This window comes from Vombatus ursinus, unplaced genomic scaffold (genome assembly GCF_900497805.2).
Source record: "Vombatus ursinus unplaced genomic scaffold, bare-nosed wombat genome assembly UNPS02014798.1, whole genome shotgun sequence".
NCBI classification, from domain to species: domain Eukaryota; kingdom Metazoa; phylum Chordata; class Mammalia; order Diprotodontia; family Vombatidae; genus Vombatus; species Vombatus ursinus.
In genome coordinates, this window is record NW_020954576.1 from 17798124 (window position 1) to 17825221 (window position 27098).

Sequence of the window (27098 nt, forward strand, 5' to 3'; positions counted from 1 at the left end):
CGAGAAGACCCAAGTTCAAATCTGGCCTCAGACACTTACTAGCTCTGTGAACCTGGGCAACTTAATTACTATCTACCTCAGTTTCCTCAACTGCAAAATAGAGATAATAGTGGCACCTCTCTCAGGATTTTTGTGATGATCAAAAGAGGCGATTTTTGTAAAACACTTAGTATAGTCCCTAGTACATAACAGGGAATTAATAAATGCTTATTATCCCTCCTCTCTCCCACCTTGTAGCATTTGGCTCTACCTTCTCCTGGATACTCTTTTCACTCTTGGTTTTTGTGATATTGCTCTCTTTTGGTTCTCCTACTGACCATTCCTTAGTCTTTGCCAGTACTTCATCCATATCAGACTCATTGACAGTAGGTGTCTCTCAAGACTCTTTCCTTGGCCCCCTTCTCTTTTCATTCTATAGTATCTCACTTGGTGAATTCATTAGGTCTCATGTCAATTATTATCTTATTGTGGATAATTCCCAGATGTCCACCCTTAGTGTCTCTACCAAGTTATATTCATGCATCTCCAACTGCCTTCTGGATATCTCAAACAGAATGTCCTGTAGGCATCTCAAACAGAACTCATTATATTTCTCCCCAAACCTTTGCCCTTTCCACCTTCTCTATTATTTTTGAGATTAACACCAATCTTCCAGTGACAGCATCTCAAAACCTCTATATCATCTTTGACCCACTATGGTCACTCAGCCAAAATATTCAATCTAATGCCCAATCTCTCACTTACTTTCACTTCTCTCCACTCTCACAGACTTAATCCTAGCTCAAGTTCTCATCACCTCTTGCCATGGCTACTCCAATAACCTTCTAACCTATGTCATAGCCTCTCCCTACCTCAATCTCAGTTGCCAAGACTATTCTTCTGGAATGTTGCTCTGACCATGTCATCCCACCCCCATCCCCCAACCATGAGCCCTTTTGACTATTTATTTGCTCTAGGATCAAATATAAAGTTCTATATTTGGCACTGAAAGCACCTCCTCACCTGGCCTCTTCCTATAATTCTCATCTTTTTTGTACTTTTCTCCTTTCCATGTATTCATCGATCCAACTATACTGGTTTACTTTCTATTCCTCTCCACCTTGAGTCTCTGTGCTGTGTACTGGGTGTTTCCTATGCCTAGAATACTCTGCCTCTTCACCTCTACCTGTTAGTTTTCCTAGCTTCCTTCAATACTCAGATTAAATCCTACTACAGGAAGCTTCCTTCTACAGGAAGCCTTTTATTGCTAATGCTTTTCCCTTTCAGATTATGTTTCATCTACTCTATAGAGATCTTGCATTTTCCTAAATATCTGTGTGTGTGCTCCCCCATTAGAATGGAGGATCTTTTTTTTTTTACATTTGTTTATATCGCTATCTATAAAGATATTAGCATGGTACCTAGCATACAGTAATCACTTCATAAATGCTTATTGGTTGACTGATAGCTTTAGCAGAGATCTGAAGGAGGAGGGGGAAGCTGAAGGGAGGGGGACAAAACTGAGTAGAAGGCAGTGAAAGTCCTTTGTGTGCCAGTGAGAAGACTTCCTAGTCCTCCCTTGTACTTCACACTGACTAATTCTAGTCCCTCTTCAATGTTTTCCACCTGTGATGAATGCTATCTTACTGAGGATTCTGCAGGATCTGTGCTGAGAATCACTGATGAATCCCAACTAAGCTACGAAGATCCATCCAGTTTTGGTAAAGAATTTTAAAATTCTTGGGACAGAGATAGGAAAGCTTACAGGAATGCTTCTAGATAGGACAATTTTGCTCCTTAGTGGCATTCTTCTCATTTATCCTCTGTTTTAATCAATCAAATGAAAAAGCATAAAGAGAGAAATAAAATCATTGGAGAATCTATCATATTCTTTAAATGAGTTTTTTGCTTCTAAGGATATCTGCTGATTGATGAGCATTACGCAAATGTAGAATATATTACTGGTCTGCTGACAGGGAGATGACACATCAAATTAAAGACCTAGAAGTTTCCATTCCATCACAAAAAAATAAGCCACTGATTAGTCAAGCAGTAAACACATTCAGCGAAGAGAAACACTGAAAAATGAGTTCATAAAACTAAAAAATGATAAGGAATTATGAATCTCAGAGTTGAAGGGCCCTATGCATGCAGAGGTGGTTGTCTAGTGCTAATCCATGGTAAATGCATGAATTCCCTCTACATTTCCTTCCATAAGTGCTCATAACAGGGTAGCACATTTAATTTTCAGACAGTTCTAATTATTAAGAAGTTTTTCCTTGTATTAATCCAAAATCTGGCCCCCCCCACTGTCTTCATCCATTGGTCTTAGTGCTACTCTATGAAACTATGTTAAAATAAATTTAATCCCTCTGCTATGTAATAAGGATAGGGATGAGATCTGTGATTTTAGTAGGGTACCTCTGGCAAAGAAACTCTCAATGAAGGTTAACACCTTCTCAGCAACTTATGGACTCAGGATGTTTCTTACAGCAGCACTGAGATGTTAAGTGATTTGCCCAGAGCCCCACATTTAGTAATTGCCAGAACCAGCACCCTTGTACCCAGCTCCTCTTGACTTCAAGGCCAGCTCACCAAACACCATGTCACACTGCTGTCCACATCAATGATATCAAACTGAAAGAAAAATGGGGTCACCAAACTGTACAGGAGAATCCCTGAAGCCTGCATATTGATTTACTTTTCAAATATAATGTTATCCACATTTTGTTGTATTTTTATTTATTTTGTTAAATATTTCCCAATTACATTTAAATCTGTTCTCTCCTCCCCCCACCTTCCAATCCTGGACTCTGTTGTGGTTCATGTGTTTGACACCTCTGGTCTACATAATAGCTATCTTTAAATATTTGACCGATTATCTTGTCCTTCCATGCCACTGTTTTTTTTAAAAAATTAATATTGCCTAGTTTCTTCAACTAGGCACCATATGATATCATTCTCAATCCTCTTGCTAGCTTTGTCATGCTTCACTTTATCAATGCCTCTTCTACAACGTGGCATCTAGAACAAAACACAGTACTTTAGATACAGTCTGACCAATGTAGAAGATTATTCCTTACTTTGTTGTGGATTCTTTCAATTTCTATTTTGCCCTCTGGTCTAGAATATCGGGGCAGTTTTCCTTGATAATTTCTTAAAAGATGACGTCTAGGCTCTTTTTTTGATCATAGCTTTCAGATAGTAGAATAATTTTTAAATTATCTCTCCTAATCTGTTTTCTAGGTCAGTTGTTTTTCCAATGAGATATTTCACATTGTTTTCTATTTTTCATTCTTTTGATTTTGTTTTACAATGCCTTGATTTCTCATAAAGTCTCTAACTTCCACTTGCTCCATTCTAATTTTTAAGGAAATATTTTCTTCAGTGAGTTTTTGGACTTCCTTTTCCATTTGGCCAGTTCTATTTTTGAAGGCATTCTTCTCCTCATTGGCTTTTTGCACCTCTTTTGCCATTTGAGTTAGGCTATTTTTAAGGTGTTATTTTCTTCAGTATTTTTTTGGGACTCCTTTAGCAAGCTATTGACTTGTTTTTTATGATTTTCTTGCATCACTTTCATTTCTCTTCCCAGTTTTTCCTCTACTTCTCTTACTTGCTCCTGAAAATCCTTTTTGAGCTCTTCTAAGGCCTGGGATTGGTTCATATTTTTCTTGGAGGATTTGGATGTAGGGACTTTGATGTTGTTGCCTTTTTCTGGTTGTATGTTTTGATCTTCTTTGTTACCAAAGAAAGAGTCTATGGTTTGACTTTTTTTGTGCAGTTTGCTCATATAAAGAGAATTGGTGTGGAGAATGTACTGTCCCAAGTTTCGGGGGGTTTGTGCAGCTGTTTTTAAAGATACTTCTATGGACCTATAAATTTTCAGTTCTTCCAAGGTGGTATGATCAAGGGCGAGGTGTTTACTTCTTTCCTGGCCTGTGCTCTGGTCTATGAGTGACCACAAGCACTTTTTTCTATCTTGGAACTGTGAGGAGGATTCCCTCTCCACCAAGGCACAAGCTCCACCAGGCCAGCTCTCCTCCTCACCCCAAGACCACCACCTAGAACTGTGACCCAGATCTAAGCACGGGCAAAACAAGAGAATCCTTTCTCACCAACAGCAAAGAGATCCCCTTCAGCCACTCAATTCCCTCTCTGTCTGTGGGCCAAGCTCTGTAAGCAGCCACCACCCCTGGGCTGCACTGGGACTGGGGCTAGGACTGCGCTTCTCTCTTACCACGGTCACCGACTTTTCCTGCTGACCTTCTAAGCTGTCTTTGGTGTTTGTGGGTTGAGAAGTTTGGAAACCACCGCAGCTGCCTGTGATTCAGTCCTCTGAGGCCTATTCCAGGTTTGCTGAGGCCTGGTCTTTGCCTATGCGCCCACACTGAACTGCGCTCCTCTCCCAGCCTGGCAAAATAGACCTTTCCAATCAACCATCCAGGTTGTCTTGGGCTGGAAATTTGTTTCATTCTATCTTTTTGTGGGTTCTCCTGCTCTAGAATTTCTTTAGAGTAATTTTTTTACTGGTATTTGGAGGGGTTTGGGGGAGAGCTCAAGCAAGCACTGCTTTTACTCCACCATCTTGGCTTGCCTCCCCTTACTTTGTTGTGGAACCATGCTTATAGTTGTGTAGCCTAAGATGATAGTGTGTAGAATTGTTTGGCAACCCTTCACAGCTGGAGATTGCATACAAACTAAAATCCTTAGGCTTACCTCCATGAACTGATGATATCTAGTCATGTGTGACAGAGGCAAGACTTCTTCCTCTACCCACTTAGGGCAGCTAGGTAGCACAGTGGATAGAGCTCCAGGCCTAGAGTCAGGAAGATTCATCTTTCTGAGTTCAAATCTAACCTCAGACAGTTACTAGCTGTGTGACACTGGGCAAGTCAATTCTGTCTGCCTCAGTTTACTCATCTATAAAATGAGATGGAGCAGGAAATGATGAACCACTCTAGTGTCATTGCCAAAAAAAGCCCCCAAAAAACAAACCCAAATGGGGTCATGAAGAGTTGGACACAACTGAAAAATGACTGAACAACAACAATATGTCTATCCCTTCCTATAATAATTTCGAACTTAAGTGCAGGGCTTCTCATTTATTCCTACTCATTTCCTTCTATTTATATTGAACCCAATGTTTCTACCTGTTAAGATTCTGATTTTTGTGTCCTGACTCTACCATTCACCTTATTAGACAACATGGTGGAGGGAAATAAGTACTGAATATAGAGTCCTGGGTTGAAATCCTAGCTCTGATATTTACTAAGATGGTAGGTGTGCCCAGCCATGGTCCTGGGTCCTTGTGGTTCTTTGTTTGGTATTGATGCTGTCTCCCTACACAAGCTTTAAATTCATTATCATTTGGGAGATAACTTTGGGGGTTGAGGGAAAGAGTTAAAATTAGTTAGATTCTTATTTATGATGAAATCTTGGGATATGCTCATGGGTTATATTAGCTATATGATTGTCAACAATAAGTTAAACTCTATGATGAGGATGATAATAATCTCCAACATTTATATTAAATTTCAAGATCTAATGGAATTGGAGTCAGAAGATTTGGGTTCTAATCCCCACTCTGCCATTTACCAGCTGTGTCACCTTGGAGAAGTCCTATCACCTCAATGGTCTTCAGGTCTGTCATTTGGAAAATGATGAGGTTAACTAGATAATCTCTAAGGCTCTCTTTTTTTTTTGTGGTGAAGCAATTGGGATTAAGTGACTTGCCCAAAGTCACACAGCTAGTGAGTGTTATGTGTCTGAGGCTGGATTTGAACTCAGGTCCTCCTGACTCCAGGGCTAGTGCTCTATCCACTGTATCACCTAGCTGTCCCTTAATTTGGGTATTTATAATAGTTAAAATGACATATTTGCTCAAAGTTGTACTTAAAACAATATTGCTGTTACTATATACAAAGTTCTCTTGATTCTGCTTATTTTGATCTTTATTATTTCATGCAAGTCTATCCATGTTTCTCTAAGGTCATCTAGCTCATCATTTCTTATAGCACAGTAGTATTCCATCACAACCATATACCACAATTTTCAGTGCTATTGATCCACCTCCTACGTGAATGAGGCAGACATGGGTGACTCAGTAAATATGGGGGCTATCAGGATATCTAGTTTATATATATATGTGTTCTGTAGAACCTAAAGAGTCTAATAAACAAGTGAGTTTCTTTTTTAGACTGTGGAGGAGTGTCAGTAGCTTATGGACTACATCAAGATATAAATTTTCACCACCCAATGTATTCTCTAAAACTTAACCAAGAAGGCTGGACCTTGAATTTTCTTAGGCTTTGTCCATCCTTTGTCTTTAACAAAGATGATCTATTATCTGATCTAGGGCCTCATTTGGATCACTCAACATTACATCATCAATATGGTAGTGGAAATCAATCCCCTCAGGAAGTGGGGTTTCTTTTGGGTGTCTGCCCACTAAACTAGCAAGACGGAGGAGGATTTAAATAACCTTGAGGAAGGAGAGTGAAGGTATACTGAACTCCTTAGGTGAAAGTAAACTGCTCCTGACTAACCTCAGGTATAGGAATAGAAAAAAAAGGCACTAGTGAGATCAATAATGCCGTACCACCCACTGGGGGGCCCAGGCTGCTCGGTCCACCATGTTGATAAAGTCAGGAACAGCTGCAATAATTGGCATAACAGTTTTATTCAGTTCCTTATAATATCATAATATAATATATAATAAATACATTATTATATATGTATATATGTAATATAATATTATAGGAGCAACCTATCTTCTCTGCTGATCATAAAGGGTTCTTGTAAAGGGAGCTTGAATAAGGAAATACTCCAGCCTTCTTCATTACTCCCCCATATTGTTTAATATTAAGTATACCAGAAGGAGCAGACAATATAAAATCTTCTGGCTAACATAACAAATGGCAAAAAATCTACTATCAGTGCTGGTACGAGTACTGATACCCCCAACTCATAACATCCATACCCATGATATATTCTTCCTGATCAGCTGCCACAATTGAGACCCATACAGGTGTCTTCTACTGACCTCTACTTGAGCAAAAGCACTTCATTCCTCAGTAATCTTCCTTCTAGACAATTGATGGAAACTGGGCTTACCCCCATAGACATGTTGAGAATTCCCAGGTATAATAGCATCCTGGCTGTTGGAAACTAGCAGCCTCTCATATATTTGGCATTTCCTCCACCCCACTCCCCTAGTGACTTGGAAAGACATGAATCCTCTAAGCACCCCCACCTCCATCCACCATATACTTCTGAACTTAGAACAGCTGGAGCCTCAGTCTGGGCCCTTGCCCCAGGGATATTCATCCTAATAGTTCCTCAAATCTGGATATAAATACTTGGGTGACTTTAAAGGACCAGATGGGCTGGAGGAATGGCTAACTGGGGTCAAAGCTTTTGGAGATATCCTAAATTTGGATGGGACAGAAGGACCCCATCAACTGCAAAGGGAATTCATCTTTATGGGATTCCCATTTTAGCCATTGCAAAAGGGACAAAGGACCCCCCTTCCCATCTGAGACTTCTGACTAGTTCAGTTGATTTTGCAAGAGCAAATCCTTGGTAATCTCTTTAAGAATTTTGCAAGTGACTAAAAGTCTGAGTTGCCACCATTTGATCACACTTTCATTAGCCATTGTTTTAATGTTTAAAAATGTTTTAATGTTTTAAAGTTTAATTAAATTTTCCCTGCAACCTCCCCCTGAGTTCCTTGGTTATGAAAGTCCATTTATCCTCTGATTTCCCCATAGAGGGTACAAGTAGCATATTACTAATGATGATTTGTATGCGAGAAGTGGAATAAAATCTATCATCAAGGACATATATTTGAAAAAGTGGGCTAGTCATATAATAAGAATAGGGGATCACAGATGACCAATATAAGTGTTGCACCAGTATCTATAAAGTATTAATAAATACTAGAAAAAGATTCATAGCACACTGGATGGCTCCTTCATGACCTATTTATGGAAAGATATGGATAAAAATTATACAAGATGAGAAGGTGGCATGGGGTAGAGTCATATTGGTGGATGGAGGACCCACACTAATGAAATAACCAGGTTGGGTTACAATTAATTGTGTGTGTGTGTATTTAACAACCAAAGACTGAATAGAAGAGGGTCCCTATTGAGTTACACAGTATGAATGACAGCCCAGTCAAAATATTAACACAGAATTTTTTTCCCTTTTCTGTATTCAACCCCCAAATACCTTAACAGTCAGAACATCATATAACCTTAACTGGAAAATTATTGCTTTCCCTTCCTGTAGATGTCTACAGAAGTAATTTTATTTGTGTTCTTGAGAAGAATAGATCTTGTCTCTTACTGACATGCTCCCATATGGGATTTTCAAAAAATTGTAGCATTATTGTCACTTCCTCAAATGGTAGTGTTGCCTTTTAAACATTTTTTTTGTTTTAAAAACACAATGAAAAAAATTGGAATCTCTGTGTCATTAGTCCTGTGGCTTCCTGTGCCTGGAGTATCTTCCCCACTCTTCTCTGTCTGTTGAAGTCTTGCCTCACCATTTTTCAAGGCCCTGCTCCAATTCTATCTTCCCCATGTAGCTCTCTTCAATCCCCCTACCCTAGTGAAAAGTGATACCTGTTGCTTGTAAACTCTAACAGAACTTTGTATCACTCAAGCATTAATATGTTTTTCATCACATTTATTTTTATGTATCTTATTTGTACTTATGTCTACTCCCTGAGGACCACTCTACTTAAATGAGAAAAGGATTACCACCAGAAGTTTGGTCCCCAGGTGATGATATGGATGTCTGTGGTGACCCATGAAGGGTTAAGACCAATGACAAAAGTACAAAATGGCCCCCAGACCTGTGCGGCCCCTTTTTGCTTCTACTGTCATTGAAGAATACTGGAAAAGGAGAAAATGTTGCTAAGAATCATACAGATCTTAGGCAGTTTATATTAAATGTTTTTACTCTTAATGTAGTATCTAGCAATAAAGGTGTTGACACCTACAGGAGGAATAGAATCCCACCTATACTACAATTCTTACTATCAATATGAAGAAGTTACAGCTGAATGAAGGGTGGTTCTCAGGACCTCTCTGGAGAATTTCCTAAAAGTTGGCAGACGTGATTTTATTGTGTGCCCAAAGGCAATAAAAAGCATCATTTCATGGGATAATTGGTTATCTGAACTTTAAGTCCTCAAAATAAGCATGGGCAAATGGGCTACAGTGAAGATAACTATAGCTTCTACATCAATGACTGTTTCACAAAAATAAAAAGTGAAAAAAATCTATGAGGAACTTGACAAGATCCTCCAAACTAAATTAAGAAGACTTGACACTTGAGGACTTCAATATAAAGGTAAGGATAATGGAGGGTGTGTGTGAAAATTGTAGGCAAATATTAGGATCAAGGTATGAAAGAAGTTTCTAGACAATTCAGAAGCTTAGGGTTGTACTCAAACTTTATGAATATTTTCTTCCAAAAGTGATGCTGAGGCACTGAACAAAGTCACTTGTAGGGTTCTAGGTTCACATTATTACTGTGATCTGGGGAGGGTAGGGTAGAGGTGGACTCCAATAGGGTGAGTTTTTCCACTTTGGCTCATTGCCACCACCTGGAGATGCAGTCAGCAAATTTCCTAGTATACTCATTATGTAACTCACATCCAGATATCCTGAAATGTGGGTACTTAGACCCCTAGGTCTTTTAAAAAGAATTTGCGGTGGCATAACAAATGCATATATATGTACCCACATATATAATGTATATGTGTAGGTGTGTACACATATATGTACATGTATATGAATTTTTATTTCTCTCTACAGAAAATATAAATAAAAAAAAAACACAAGGGAACCCATGAACAGATATAGAAACACATTGAGCACCCAAAATAGCCCATTTCCTCAAGAGGACCTGAATCTGGGGGTTGCTTCTGAGCCATTTCCATAACATTTTGGTGAAATCCCTCTCTTTCATAAGATAATATATGATCTTTTACATATTAATGTCATCCTATGCTTTAGACTTCCCCTAGGAATGTAAACATATGCTCCTGACTACTGAACAAGCTATCCTCTTCCCACTGGACAGACTTTACCTGAGCAATTCACTGACTTTGGGCTACAAGTAGGATGCTACACTGTAACTATGAGTAGTGTCTTCTTTTTTCTTCAAGGAGCTCATTGAGTCAGGAAATCTCTATAACTTGCAATCCCTAGATTTTGAGACTGAAGATGTCTTAAATTTGAAGTCAGTCTCTGGTATTGAACTTAGTCTGAATGAGCATCGAGCTCTTTTTTTTTTTAAGGCAGTTGGGGTTAAGTGACTTGCCCAGGGTCACACAGCTAGTAAGTGTCAAGTGTTTGGTTTGAGGCTGGATTCGAACTCAGGTCCTTCTGACTACAGGGCTGGTGCTCTATCCACTGCGCCACCTAGCTGCCCCATGAGCACAGAGCTCTTACATGGCCCTGAGCCACATGCAGAATTTTGGGAGCTTGCCTTTGATCTGTTGGGTTGATTTCCAATCAACTTCAAATGCGTGATCCCTTCTTGGAAGCCCTACCCATATTTAGGGTTTGTCCATGTTTGTTTAACATTTTTGAGCATCTCTAGACTTCTTGTTCTTGCAGGAGTCCAGATGATTTGTCCGAGGCATTTATGGACTCCACGTCTATAGAGAGTTGCCTGATGGACCTAGAAACCCTGAGTTCTTTCCTTTTTTTGGAGCCTTTCCTTACTCTAGAAGAAAGTAACAGGCAAAAGCAAAGGGGAATCCCAACCAATCTATCACATATTAGAGAGAAAGATGGAACCTGTGATTTCATTGGTGTAGGGAAATCTCAAGCGACGAAACTCCCTCTGCCAATGTAGGTTAAGTACCTTCTCTGCTGTCAGAGTGTCCTGGAGCAGAGATGGCCCTCAATATTCTCAAGTGCAGCTGGTACCAGATGAAAATGTAATTGGGAAATATTTAACAAAATAAATTAACTTAATTAACTTTAGATTATTTTATTAACTATAGATTATATTAATTAAATATAGATAACATTATAGTTAAAAATTAAGTCAATATGAGGTCCATAGAGACCCTTGCGTATGGATCAATGGCTTCCATTTCTACTTGAGTTTAGTACCACCCTACCAGAGCACTGAAGAGTCGAGTGATTTTGCCAGGGTCATGTAGTAGCAGGCATCAAAGGTGGGACTTGACTCATCTTCCTATATTGGAAGCCAGCTCACTATCGACTGAATTATGCTGCTTCTGTTACCACAGGTAAGAGCAGAGAAAACATAACCAACTTTTAACCCAAAAACCTACTTTATTCTATGTATGTATTGAATGTATTCTTAATGAAAACAGGAAGTCTTTTGCAGATGATTTTCTGTCAGATTATCTAGCAGATGCTATTCACTGGCACAGGACTTAACTGAAAAGTGTACAGAATTTAAGATCATCTATTTCTATTGTTTGATGATTTTATGTGAGTATTTGATTTTGCAGAAGAATATGCAGTTTCAAAAATTTTCTTCAGCAAGGTGTCTTCTTCGTAAATGGTATAATTACATAAGATTGTATGATACGTGCTGCTCAGGAGAGAATTGAAGCCATCAAGTGAGTGAGTCATAAAAACTTAGAGATGTATGTTTACCTAGGGTATTTGTTAGCACTATGTATCCTATGCAGAGTTCAAATAATAATAATTTTCTGTTGTTAGGGCAGCACTTTCAATGAGCCCAGGTAGCCAGTACCTGCAGCAGCCAATGTCCTTAATATTAATATTCTCTTGGTGAGGCTACATGGTTACAAAACATGGAACACCACAATCTTGCAAAAATTGAAATTTTGTATGAGAAAAGGGCAATGGAAACACATATATAACAGGGCGGGGATGACTCAGCTATAGCATATTCCAATAACGACTTGACCTGAAAAAATAATGAGAATTATTGAATGCTCTATTGGCTCCTCCCAGTTATTAAAAATGGATGAATGAATAAATGAATAAGCAAAAAAAAACCCAAACAAACTGGGGAAAGACTACAGGGTAACCCAGGGCATTTAGTAGAGCCTCTATGGAAACGTACAGGATGAGATATTGTGGAGGTGTTTCTATTTTTGTGGGATGAGTAGTCAAACCAATGGCCTCACAGATATACGTTATTCCTCCCTACTAGAGCATAAACCCTTTAAGGATATGGTGATATGTCTTATTTATCTTTGCCTCCCCTTTCAGCGTTTAACACAATACTTTGCAGTTAGTAGAAGATTAACTAGTACTTCTTGAATTGATTTGAATTCTTTTGAGTAATTGGAAGGGATCTCAGCTTTACTTTGCTTTCATATTATAAAATTGTATTTTCTAAGTGGTCTTAATATGAGTATCTGATCTTCTTCACTTCTTGATGCTCACACTCCCTTCATATCTAAAAACATTTTTGAAGCCAATGTCTTTTATTTTCCTGAACCCTGGCCTACAGTACACACTTTTGTTGCTTAGAAAGACAGAATTTAACATGATAATTTATTACCCAGAATTTCAGACCTGAAGCAGATGATACAGCAGCACTATAATAACTCCAATAGCTTATAAGCTTTCTTAGTCCTAGAAGGGTAGGTTTAATGATAATTATCCATCTTGAGAAAGAAATCACTCTTTTCTCTGCAGGATCCTATTGCATCTATAAGAAAATGATTATGATACTACACTTAAAATTTAAATATGTTCACTTATTTTTCTGCTTACTAAATGTTAGTTGAGAAAAATATTAATAGAAACATTTTTGTAATTTATAATTTAATCACTGACCTCAAGTATCACCAGTGGAACAGAAAATATTCTCTTCTGATGTTTTCTCACTTTTGAAACTTCAACTTATGGGACGATCAACTCCATTCAGATTTCTCCTCATAGTCTTCCTATGCTAAATGTCCTATCAGTCAAATAGCATTTATTAAGCACTTAACAGTCCTTACTCTGTTAGAGATAAGATTCCACTTTTAAGAAGGGAAACAAAAAAAAGTCTGCCTAAACGAGTTCTGGGTTTTTATTTATCAAGTCAAAGAATATCAATTTATTATTGTTTTTTTTTTGTTCATTTGTTTTTAGTGAGGCCATTTGGGTTAAGTGACTTGCCCACAGTCATACAGCTATGAAGTATTATGTGTCTGAGGCTGGATTTGAACTCAGGTCCCTCCTGACTCCAGAGTTGGTGCTCTATCCACTGCTCCACCTAGCTGCCCCATTTAATTTATTATTGTTGTGGGATAAGGCATTAGACAAATCTACAAACAGACACCAAGCATATATCACCATGGATTGAGAGACTCTGGTAGAAAATAATGGGCCTGAAAAGAAGAGAATGTTGATGGTTGAATTTCTTCTTTTCCTTCAAGGCCCAGTTCAGATGCAATCCTTTGTTGGAAGCCTTGCCTGATTTCTCTCTCTTCTCAATTTCTCATTCCTTTCTTTTCTACTCACTTTCATTCTAATTTATGTTGCAATTATTTGTTTTCTAAGTATGTTTTTATTTTATTAAATATTTCCCAATTATGTGTAAATTTTTTAAACATTCATTTAAAAAAATTGAGTTCCAAATTATCTCCTACCTCCTGCCCCTCATCCAACCCTTGTGAAGGCAAGCAATATGATATCAATTATACATGTCACTATTGCAATTATTTGTGATCATGTCTAATATCTCTACCACGCTATAATCTTCTTGAATGTATAGACTATATCATTTTTTCATCTTTGAGAGAGTCTAATAGAGTCTACATAAGTTGGGGCTACATATGGTGGGGCTGGGGAACCCAACTTTGGTTTTTCCTGAACCCTGTGAGTATTCCTTTTACTGTAAGTTATGGTGTTACAGAGTTGCCTGAGAGGGTAAGTGATTTATTAATGGTCATATAGCTAGTATATTTGACATAAATTCAGAAGCGACATGAATTCAGATTCAGATTTTCCTTACTCTATGACCCACTCTTTATCTTCTACATCAACTGGCTTCACTGCCCTCCACACAGCAGGCACTTAATAAACACACATTTTTTTTTTTTTGCTAAATTGTGCATTTCAAGGAGACATTTTGATTATTTCAGAGGACAGAGGTAGCCACAGAAAGGAGATGTTTACTAAATAGACCCTGACGAAAGGCTAAGACATCCCTGAAAATGGATCATTTTTCCACCTTGCAATCCCACGATCATAGCGATTCAATAGAACAAAAAGCAGCACCCCTCCCCCTTATTCTCCTTAGTGCTTTTACATGGAAAGATTAGATAGCTGATGGCTGAGCATGGAAGGATGATGACCTAGAATTTCCATGGACTATTTCCTTTCTCATTTGGAAGGAGTTAGTAGTGCATGTAGGGATCCTGGTAGTTTTTCCAGATCAAAAAGATCGCTCGTTCATTAACAATCAACACATTGTTAAAAACAAACATTTTTATAGAGATAAGAGTAATGTTACAAAGACCGTTTCTTGGTCTAATTTACAAAACAGTGGGACCATAATCCATTGGTCCATCAGCAATGACCTTATTCTTTTCAGTCACTTATCATGATATAACATGGTAATTGACCTCTAACTTGGTTTCTGAGACCAAGATGTGATGAAAAAGAAGACATGCCTCGTGTCACAGTATGAACAGGCCTTCATCTTGATACTTTATTCTATAAAGTTTAGTGATCAGTTGTACGAACGAATTGAGATTTATAACCATCTCCCAAACCTAGTCTTTATTGTGCCAACTTGTATGTGAATTTAAAGGTTAGTTTCATGTCCCTACATAGGCTGAGATATAACCATATTCCAGCAGTATAATGATGATGCATTTACAAATTCAAGATATTTATAACAGAATAGAAAGTTGTTAGCATAGCAAAAGCAAACACCTATCTAGCTTATCAAAACTCATACTTCTTTTTCACATAGGTACCTGAAGTTACTTATGTAACAGGAGTCATTTTGAAAAATTCTCAACCTGCAGTACTGCTCATGGTCCACATAAAATGAAGGAAACACAGTTTTTAAGGGCCCAAGAAACTATCTGGCTGGCTATTACATAAAAGCCATGATTGCAATTCAGCTGAAGATATGAATCCTCCCAAATGGGAATGCCAGGCTGCAAGCTGAATCTGAGTCCAACGTTTATTTAAGCCTTTCATCAATTTTAAATGAATAAAGCAGAAGTAGCAAACAGCAATTTGGTTATCAAAATATAGCAGGAAAAGGAGTAATAGTTCCTGTTTAGGAAAAGAAGCAAAATTATATTACACAGGGGAGAAAGAACAGAAAGAAATGTATTCAGCCTGACTTTAGTTAAAGGAAGTCAGATTAATTTTGCTTCCCAGAAGGTTGAAGATAAAGTATATACTCTCCAAAAGGCTGGCATTAAGGATAATGTATATAAAATGAATGAAATATTTATTAGGAATACCTGGGACTCTTTTTAGGGGACTTGTGTATGAACAATCAACAACAAGCATCTCACCTGACAGAGGAAGTGGTTCCAGTTAAGAGTTCAAGAGGCCTTTCAAGAGCATCAAAAATAGTGGAATGAATTTTGGACCAGCAAACTTAGGAAGAGAGGCATCATGGTATAGTAGACAGAGGGTTGACCTTGGAGTCAAGGTAGATCTGGATTCAAATCCTGCCTTTGATATATACTAACCATGTGACTGTGGGTACGTCACTTAACCTCTCATTCCCACCATTCTATCCTCTAATATTCATTGACTAAGTTATAGATGATTTACTGATCTGCATTAATGGAAAGAGTTTCCCAAACTGGGGATCACCCACTCTGATTAAATCACATGTCCAGATTTAAAAAAAAATGAAAGCACCCCTCCCCCACTCCATGTAGTAGAGTGTGAATGGCGCATGAAGAAAAGGTACATTCTAACACAGAACTATTGGGCTGGATGGACCATAGGTTTGACCCCGCTTAGCAATTCTTATGTTCTGATGTTTTCTAGACCTCGTATTCCATCAAGTGTTCTTAGAGCAAAACAATGTCTTATACAGCCTGATGTCCCAACTGATTTATTTGACTGTAGCTACAGGATGGTGGGAAATAAGTATCATTCAGTTTCTAGGGCTCAGTGAGGCATTTTAAAAAAATAACTCAGTAATTGCATTTAACAAAAAGTTAAAAGGGCAAGATAAAACAAAAGATTTGAACCCATCTCATTTCAGCCCAAGACAAAAATGAGATACATATCACAGATACAGCCTTGTTGGAAAATGCTCCATGAGCATTAAGATAGGGATAATACTAAACAGATTAGGAATATTTTCTTCGCTCTCAAAGTTGCATATCTGGGGACTCTTAGTTACTTCTGATGTCAATTAACATATATTTTTGCACTTTGACCCAGAGTACCATGAAACATCCTTCTATGTGTTCCTTGAAAGACAGTGGTGTCTTGGTAGAAATTTTTAACGTGTGTTTATTCTGTCACATTCAGGGATGAGCACCGCACCAAGGCATGGAGTCTTAAGGCCCACTTCACTGGAGGTGTTCAGGCTGAGGCTGAGTGACCACTTGTCAGGCATGTCATAGAGGGGATTCATGCTTCAAATAGGGGTTAGACTTCTTGATGTTCCTTCTAACCCTTAAGTTCCTATGATTCATGAACAATGACAGAGAATGACAATATAGTCTACAGGAGTCTTTAAACCACTTATTTACAACTAAGTTAATCTTTCAAACGTTTCAAGGCCTAATTGCAGTGTATGACATGACAATGGTAACAACAACAAACAACAAAATAGGTGCTTGAATTTGACTGTGTATACAGGGGGTGACTTGGGAGAAGGGTAGGCTGGTTGAAAGAGTTAGAGGGCTTGTAAACTTTGGGGTATTTATCCACAAGGCTATAATAGAAAGGCCCTCAATCTTTTTTTTTTTTTGTCAGCAAGTGGTATCAAATTGAACTGAATAATTATCCATGTATAATTAACCACTACTTGAACTCAATGCTTGAGAATGAATAAGGCACTAGTCAATGTTTGCAGCACACAGGTCTATCATATATTCTCAAATAATAACCATGTTTCATTTGCTTTTCTTGGGAGAATTATCTCTGGGGTCAACCAAACTACTCTTATTGTAAGAAAGGTGCCTTCTTGATAATTCTTGTAGAGTTTGGGGTGAGCTCAGGGAATAAAACATTTTCTTCCAGTCTTCTTCTGAGGGAAATAGGATCTTTTGTATTGATAAGCATAGATAGCTTCAAAGCCAAAAAGGAAATGAGCAATTTCACAGGGAAGCAGTGGGACCTCCTTCCACCTCTACCCCAAATAGAAAAGCAAATCAAAATGCTACAGAAAACAATGCCTTCTGCATAGTAATTTTTCTGCCTATCATTGCCCAGGTGCAATCTTCCTTGAAGCTGAATAATGTCAATGTCTTGAAGCACTTCTTGACCAACTTGCATGTGCCAAGTACGTTCAGGTTAGAAAGTCCCTGCACTATATTTCATGGGACTATCAGGGTGGAGATATTGCTGTTGGTACATGGGCAGAAGCAGGTTCTGGGCACAATTTAGGGTGTGATGGTTCCACTTGGCAGGGTAGGGAGTAGTTCCCAGCCAGCACAATGTCTGTCCTTCCATGTGCAAAGGGGAGCTGTACTTCCTCCTCTCTTTATCCACCCCCCTGTTACTTCAAACATGTCTCTTCACTGTAGCTATTCCAAGAGAGCTTGTGTGGTGTTTCTCACCTCTCCCTCTAGAACTAAAACAGTGCTGTCCCAGTGGAACCAGCTGCTCCCTTCTCCCTTTAGAGCTGTCCTTTGCAGATCTAAACTCAGGCTTGCTCTATTTAGTTCAAGGGTAATCTTAGTTTTCCCCCCACTTTGTATTTTTATGTAAGCTAACTTACCAAACCTTACTGCACTTTAGTGGAATGGTTATTGATCCCCACATTATATCAAAGCTATCCGTGTAGCACCCTACAATAAATGGAATTTTTGTTAAATACTCAGGCTGGATAGGCTGGCCATTGGTGATAAAGAATGTCATTAAAACCCACAGACCTTTAAAAAATCAAATTCTTTCATAAAAGTACAGTATTCTTTAAAAAAATACAATTCTAGCACATGCACCATTTTCTAACTGGTTGACATGTCCAACCAAGCATTATTTTAAAACGACCAGAAAGTTTTACAATAGTGAGACAAATCATCAGTCATCCTTTAATACCAGGGTCCAGCTGATAAAACTGATGTACATCTCTGTTTCTTCTGGCAGAGTATGAACCAAGCGTTTGAAAAAGAAGCATCGTGGTTGGTGAGAATGCTTTCTCTTGTTCTGAAAACGAATTGGTTTGTTGTTTTTAAAGAGGATGATCAGCACAGTATTCCATGTTGATGTTATGACACATTGAGACAGAATGACATGCCAAAATGTTCCACTAAAATGCTTTCCCAGCATCCTTGATAACTCAAACTTCCATCAGGGTCCTTACGTCTCCATGAGATTTTTCATCCAAATCTGCAACTTTGAAGACACATTTTGTTCCTCCATCAGTTCCTCAGGAAGAACTTAGTATATATTACATTAGGATATCACCAAGTTGATCCCAAGAAAGAAGATTATATGTAATAATGCTTAGCATTTATATAGGCTCTTTTGATTTCAAAACACTTTGTAAATATTTCCTAATCCTCACAACATCTCTGTGAGGTAGGTGGGTATTGCTGTCCCTACGTTACCAATAGAAACTGGAGGCAAAGGGGTGATGTGCCTTGTCTCTAGCTATAGAGGGAGCCAGGAGGAGACGTGGGACTCTTTATTCCTGGCTGCCAACTATATGCTCAGACAAGACCACGCCTCTCTCATGTGACAACAGCCTCTATTAATATATTTATGGGTCTATATTGTATATTTATAAAATAACCACACGCAACAAGAGTATAGAATAACAAGCCTAATCAGCATCCTTTTGCTGATTAGTAAAATATGGAAAGCATAGTTTTAAAATTGCATTTTTCTGAAAAGCATTTGGTATCTTAAGTGACTATAGAGGAAGGATGCTACAAACTTTTGCTGACTTACTCTCAAAAGCATCATAATGATTTTAAGCAAAGTAAAATAATTGTTACACAAAGGTCTTTCCTCCATAATACCAGATTCTTAAAAAATGTAAAATAAATATCCCATTGCCCCCTCCCCCAATCCAAACCCCAACAAACCCAAACTAAATCTGCCTTTATTTAACCTTATTGGGAATTAATAGTGATTATTTTTTTTCCAAATTGGGAATCCACCTGACTTTTGGAGCAGGCAAAAATGCTCAATATATTGAAGGTTGCAGTTCAAAAATACCAATTTAGTAGAAAAGCACAGTTGAAAAGTGAAAGTTGAAGACTTCCATTTCCTTTGTGTAGTCATTCAGAGGAATAAGGCATTTGCAAAAGATACTCTACTAAGAATTAATGTTGTAGAGAAAGAACATAATAGAATTTAGAAGGAATCCTTAGAACAAGAACATTTTATAAGGGGTGAAGAGAATATAAAACCTATGCTGTCGGAAGGAATTGAGTGAGAAAACCAAATGGCATTTTTCACATATAGTTTTGGAGGATGGCATATAAATGTAAGCTACTAATGCTTGGATGATGATGTAGTGGTGCAGGAATGGAGAAGAGTGATTTATGTGCCCCTACTGATATCTTTGCCAAGGTGAAATACCCACTCTCCTCTGTATGTCAACAGATCTTGAAGTGGCATCACAGAGCTCACCTTCATTCCCCCCTCAGATCTTGTGGTGATAACCAGGCAAAGAAACAGGAAGGGAATTGAAGTCTTTAAATTCAAATGTAAAACTTGAAAACTACCCTCTAAGCAGAAATGACATTCATTGTCAGAAGTAACAAATATAAAAGTCTTAAATCATTGTATATAGAGCTATAATATAGTTATATAGATATTATTGTATGCAGTTCAGAGAACATTTTTGATGTGTGCTTTTTCCTTAAAAAAGACTTTTTTTTGGCTTCCCCACCTCCCCATGTTTCTTATTAGTAGTCACGAAATATTAATCTGTCCATCCTGTTAGGTGTCTTCATTCATGTTGTACACTCAAGGGGTCATTCTCGCTTGTATTGTATGCTGTAGCAGTCTTGTTTGTGACCAATTTGTTAAGTTTGTGCCTGGAACAGTTTGGTTGTTTAGTTGGCTGTAAATTTTTGGCATAGGGTGAATACCAGTCCCTTTCAAACACTCCTTTCAGTTGCCTGATGATGCTTGTGCTGTTTTCCACATCTGCCTGGTTGATAACGAGGCCTGTGCCAGCATTCTGGGTAAAATCATTTCCTACCCAATCAAAATTCCCTGCAAACAAACACAGAAAGAGCTTCATGGTGAAAAATTCATATCCACTGGGGCCTAGAGCAAATACAATAAAATTAACAGTATTTGTCTTCCCCCCACCCAAATAAATAGGAACAGTGGCAGGGAGAGTGGTTTGCATTGACAGCTCTGGGGGAAGAAAAAATATTCTAAAAGCCCTTACATATGGCATATTAATATTTGCATATTATTTTGGTGTTTTCTCATCAGCTTTGCTCAACTTGAAACTCAAAACAAGTCATCTGCTGTTCTTTTTGTAAATGTTATTTCTTATTGACATTCACAAGATGCACTAAATACAGCAACATCTAAAATATATAGGAATAAACTTAAAATTCCTGTGAACAATTACTACCTTCTCAAAGAGATGACACATTATTCCATATGTACACATATAAATGTAAGGCATTGTCCAGAGGGGGAAAAAGTCTGATCCTGACTAGATACATTTTTATGCCTCTTTACCCAGGGATATAAAACATTTTCCTGACACCAGGGTCAGATTTTTTTCCTGTGCTGGAAGCTGATGGACACCAAATAAGTCCTGGTCACCTGGACAGAACTCAAGGAAATGGTTAAAAAAAGCTAGAATTGATCCTGGAGATAACTCAGATTCATCTGTAGCAGCTATTTAGCCTCATTGTGAAGATGTGAGTGGGTGATGCTGTTAGAAGCTCAGAGTTCCAACCTCCGGTATGTCACTTTGCCATGCCTGGAGCCTATCAGGAGAGCAAGGGCTTGCCCTCAGAATGGTGGATTTGTTTTTTGTTTTCTATTTTTTTCCTAGGGTCATCTTTCTTTCTGTTTATTTAAAAGTAGACAGGACAGCTCAGTATATATTTCATTTCACATTTGACAAAACCATTCACTATATTGTGATCTTTATTTGTTTTATCCATGGCAACCCCAAACCATTTTAAAAGGGAGTACATATAATGGAGAAGGTAATTTAGTGATTATTTAGAAGGCAAGAATATTTTCATTAAACATAAGATTCATTCAGGTTAGTCATCTTGCCTCTCCTCCTCTATATTACTCAGTTTAAGTACCTGTATTTGCAAACCTTTTTGGCTAGTAAGTGGTACCAGTTGATAGATGTGGCAGACTTCTCTGGGGCATCTTATGTAAAAGGGACCTGATGGCAGCTAAAGGACAGTGCCTGATTTCAAGGTCCTTGAATCTATCTTGTGATATGTAACCACACTTCCAACCAACCTTGCCATGCTTTTTCCCTGAGAGATAGCCTTGTGACCTGTGCTATTTATCTGTAAAGGGATTCCTGATTGGATGAGAAAATCCTCAGCTGTGATACTGCTTGAGTGGATGAGGGATTTACTTCAGTTGGTTGGACAGGTACTTTGAGAAATGACCCTGAGAAAACCAAATCAAGAAAGAGGTGAGCTGCATATTTTGAATGGTGACCTGGAACCCTGATGCTACGGACATGTGGTGGAAGCTAGCCCCCATCGTGTCTCTTGACCTCCAGTTCCTGTACCCTTAAAGACTAGTGAGAATAGACTTCCCTTTGGTGAGATCATTCTCTCTTGCTTTGAGTTGAGATCTCACTCCCAACTGACGAGTCTACTTATTCCTTTATCTTCTGTAGAATATTCTAATCTGTATAAATTATTGAATTTCTTTTTATTCCTTTCTATAATAATGGGAGTTATTAGCTATTCATGATGGTTCTTTGTGTAATCAACATTTTATGGGGTTACCAAGCTGCTAAGTATAAGCTAAGGGCTTTTCTCCCTCTTGAGAACAATCAGAGATAGTAGTTGTTCTTTTTTTTTTTTGTTCTTTATTTATTTTTAGTTTTCAACATTCACTTTTGTAAGTTTTTGAGTTCTAAATTTTTCTTCCCTCCCTTCACTCCCCCTTCCCCAAGATGGCATGCAATCTGATATAGACTATACATGTATGATCATATTAAACATATTCCCACATTAGTCATGTTGTGAAAGAAGAATCAGAACAAAAGGGAAATACCATGAGAAAGAAAAAGCAACAAAAAAATGGTATGCTTTGATCTGCATTCAGATCCAACATGAAGAAGTAGTTTTTCTGAACTGCTTAGAATTGTACCCCTATATTAGAGATCTTTGAAGATGATAAAGTCATATAATTCTAGCCTAACACCTGTCTTAGAATCTGGAGGAGAGATTTCCCACCCTTGGCAGTCCTGGATCTTACTTGCCTCAGATACTTATTAACTATGTGACCCTGAAGAAGTCACTTAGCCTCAGTTTCTGCATCTGTAAAACAGGAAGGCAGGAATAGATGACCTCTGACGTCTAAGACCTTTTAGCCCTCAACCCATAAACTATGGTGATTCTGAGTAAGTCACAACCTCTTTGAGCTTCCATTTCTTCATCAGAAAAATGGGGATAATAGTACCACTTATCTCAAAAGAATTATTGTGAATGTCAAATGAGATAAAGCATGTAAATCTTTTTGCAGTCCTTAATGCAATATCTGTATCTGTATATGTATATGCATATGTGTACACACACACACACACACATACACATATGTATATAAGCTATTATTATTATTAGGCTGCATCCTCAAGCTCCACGACTAGAAGTATAGAATTTTAGATAGAGAGGACCTTGAGGCCATCCAGTTAAATTCTATCCAATGTATTAAGCTACAGACTTATGGTATCTTAGAGGTGGAGCTTAGAAATCAAGTTCAAACTTCTTGTTTTACAAATGAAGAAACCAGAGTTCAGAAAAAATTGAAAGATTTATTCAAGATCATAGAGCTAATTAGTGGCAGACCTGGGACTAGAAATCCAGGTCTCTTGATACCCTATTGTAACATTCTTGATAGATAGCCAGCCAGTCCTTGCTTCAGCATTTTAAGTGATAGGAATTTCACTATCTTACAAATTAATCCATTCTAGCATTGTTAGAAAATTCCTCCTTGTATTGAACCAAAATCTATTTCTCTATAAATCCTACCCACTGCTCTGTGGAGCCTCATAGAATCAATTGAATTTGTCTTTCATATGATAGCCCTTCTAATATTGGAAGATATCAATCATGTTTAGCCATTCTGTGTTTTCTTCTCCAAGCTAAATATCTCCAGCTCCTTAAGCTATTCTTACTTGGAGCCTAAAAAGTCAGGGTCATTGAATTAAGCATTATTATCATGAAGAAGACCCACTTACAAACAAAATAAAATTTATGTTACTAAAATGTTTTTGTTATTTTCTTGCAAAAGTGTTTGTAGGCATATCTTTTATCAACCAAAGTGTCTGTGGCTTCATATAGATGTATTTTTTGGTTTTGATGAGGAGGGCAAATTGGAGTGGGTGGGTGTGGGTGTGGATAGGCATTCACTGGGTCATTGGCCATTTAATAGCAAATGCTTTCTTAATGTGTGGTTTTGTGTTGTCTGTGGCTACACTAAAAAATGAGACTGCTTGTGCATACAGCATTTATCTGAAGCCAAATGTATGGAGAAGAAATTTGGAAGTGTAGTCATTTGGCTTTTAGTTTTATGGCAAAGTATAGGAACAATGCTATTGACTTTGCTTCTTAGCATTTCCAGTTAATGTCATGTTTTGGCAGACCTACAGGGTCTAAAACTTCAGGTCATTGATAATTTTTTTCTAGTGTATGTGCCAAGAACTAAAGTCCATAGAGAAAGCAGCAGTCCAAAGGTGCAAGTTCCTGGCACTCACGTAAATATGCCTATTCTCCCATAGATAATGGTGTTCCTAATAGTTTACTCCTTCAGAATCTATAGCTTGGGGGTCCTGAGATTGTGAATGGCTAAGAGAGAAGTAGCTAAACTTAATGTTAGAATGCTTGACTTTTCTCTTACTCAAGGCTTTGAGATGGAATCTGTGAAATCCCATTGCTTGTGTATTCCAAGACACAAGGACTTTGCCCCCTCTCACAGATAGATATTCAATACTTACATAATTTGGGAGTTGGGAAGAGCCCTAATGACTTGGATATTCAAAGGTAGCAAATAACAAAAATTAAAAATCACTAAATAAAAGATTCCACAAAGTCTATCCATGGCTAACACATGACTTAACTCTTCCACGTCAGTTTCCAGTCTTTGAAGATTGCTATATACTGAAGGTACAGTAAGCAGAGTAATATTAAATCAATGCTTTTGGTCAATATTTTATATTCTGGGGCACTTTGAATCTATCATTGAAATGGCCCAGCAGGGAAATAAAGGGGGCTAAAAAAGCAACTATAACTGATGCCCACTATTTCCTTTGCCTTTCAACTCATCCAACTGTTTCACTCTTTGCCTTATTAGATAGTGCCAGGAAGCACTGTCTCCTTTGACCATGCTGTTTTCCTGATTAAAGTATTATCATTGTTCCCAGAAGTAGAATATAAATGATGCATAAATGAAATGTTCTTTTCCATGTCTATTAGCAGACTATGGAACCAAATGAATAAAAACACATGGGGTTATTGGTGGAAGCACCCGAGGTGTGTTCTTGTCAGCTAGAAACCGTTCCCTGGTGAATGCTGGAAGGTCTATAAAAAAAAAAAAAGCATCGGGGATGCTTTCATGTTGTTGATGACTGCTTCTGGTTATTAATGTTGTTGCTGGGGCAAGTTATTGCAGCTGAGAAGCTGTATGGTTTTGCAGATGGTGCAGACTAGGCTAATTAAATTTGCACCAGCAGTAGTCAGGGACTGAAGATATTCAGACCCCTGCAAAGTGTAGGAGAAGGAAATAAGAATATCTGCAAATTCACCTCAAGCAAGGTGATAATTAAGTAGAGTATCATGAGTGTCAGCAGCAGAAATCTGCCCGCTGACGCAAAACTGGCCAATGCCATTCAGCCATAGGAGAAGGCAATCCAATTTACATCAATTTATGTGAAAGCAGTCTCTATGACAGGGGGCTAGCATTGTGGTTCTTGTAAGTCTGGGCATGTCCTTAACTCCCTTTGTCATATGTAACTTTTCTGGGACATGCTAAGAGGTCTGCTTTTTTCTAGGGGATGCCCAGGGAGTGTTTTCAAGCTCATGTTCCCTCTGACAAGACGTCTCTTGGGTCCCACTTTTCTTATCCAATTTAGACTGTAGAAGCCATCAACATGGGGACTGGGAAAATGCAGTCACCTAGAGGAATTGACCTGGGACAAAATGAGTGCCCTCAGACACAACTAGCACTGCATGTCTGAAATATCCTGCCTAGGACTTCCTATTCTCTCTGAGGACCCCTGAGGTTCTTTCTGTATCTGTCTCTTTCCCTTCCCTCTCTCCCCTTTTCTTTCACTCCTTTTCTTTCTTTCCTCCCTCTTGGTCTCTTACACACACACACACACACACACACACACACACACACACACACACTCACACTACCCTCATATAGCCCAGAACTAGGAGAGGTATGCTTATATAAATCTAAAGTTTAGGGCTTACAGAGTCCCAGAGTATCATTGTTGAGTTTGACTTAATATATACTCATGGTCACAGAACTATTCTGAGCAGTATGGTATAGTGGAAAGAACATTGGATTTGATGTCAAAGAATAGTATTGGGTTCAAATCTTGCATTACTTCTTTCTGTGTATGTGACCATGGGAAAGTCACTTAAAATACTCGGGGCTCAGTTTCTTCATCCATAAAAGAAGGAGGTTAGACTAGATGAGCTCTAAAGTCCCTTCTTGCTCTAGGCACTGAACCTTGAAGTTAGAGCACAACATTTAGAGAGACCAAGGAGACTGGCAATGGGCAATATTTCCCACCGAAACTATAAATAAACAGCCCGAAACAGTCTTTGCTGCCTTTCCAGGGTATTGCTTATATGTATTTCTGGGGAGGCTGAAGTTATTTTCCTGTAGACAGTTTGACTGTTTACACTTCACTATAGATCTCAATGTCACCCTGTTCTGGACAAAGAAAATCACAGTTCCCCACCATGGAAAAATGTGGGAACTAGAATATTCAGGATACTAGATTATTCACTCATCTATTTGTTTGGTATTTTTTGTATGTGTGTGCTTTTGTTCATGATACTGCCTGAGCCTAGAATGCCATCCTTAGCTACTAGCCTTTATGCTTACTGGCATCTAATCTACTCTAAGCCCCAGTTCAAAGGAATGTCTTCCATGACACCCTCAAGGATACAACATCATCCAATTGCGAATGATCTTAATTGTTTCTTCCTCCAAGCTTGAACATTTTGTGCCATTCTAAATAATAATTTTATATTATTATATATTTATCATTAAATCTTATTAAACTATTATTAAAATATTCAAACTTTATTATTCAATATATATTAAATATATTACATTTGTATGTTTTAAAATATATTATCATATTTTTATATCATTATTGTATAATTGTGTTCATATTTGCCTATGTGACCTAACTCTGTGATGATGATAGGCTCCAAAAGAGCAAGGATCATTTTAAAAATTCTCTTTGAGTCTTGCTAAGCCCATAGCATGCTGCTTTTCAGATAATAAACACTTAATAAGTAAATGTCAAATGAATGACCTTGTTTCTGGGAGATAAATACTGATTAAATTATGATCTCATTCTGAGGAAGTGTAATAAGAACAAAATAAGATTCTTTCCTTTCACATCTTGTTGAAGGATTCAAAGAATTCGGTGTGTCTTTACTAATTTTTTCTAAAGGTTGAATTGAATCCTTCTCTGTGAATTATGTCTCTGTGCAGCTTTCACAAGATATACAGTTGGATTCCCAAACACAGTACTACTGCCTTTTATTCTGCTTTGTCCCCCTAAACATA

The 27098-nt window shown here is 38.0% G+C and overlaps 1 protein-coding gene across 1 annotated transcript in view; it reads right to left on the minus strand.

The window, feature by feature from the left end:
* Positions 1 to 19937: 19937 nt before the first annotated feature.
* LOC114050093 (inactive phospholipase D5) overlaps positions 19938 to 27098 on the minus strand; it is a 394466-nt gene continuing 387305 nt past the window's right edge. Inside the window, exon 10 of the mRNA XM_027871645.1 lies at positions 19938 to 20330. Within this exon, the coding sequence (XP_027727446.1) occupies positions 20062 to 20330 (269 nt within the window). The 3' untranslated portion in view covers positions 19938 to 20061. The remainder of the gene's footprint in view (positions 20331 to 27098) is intronic.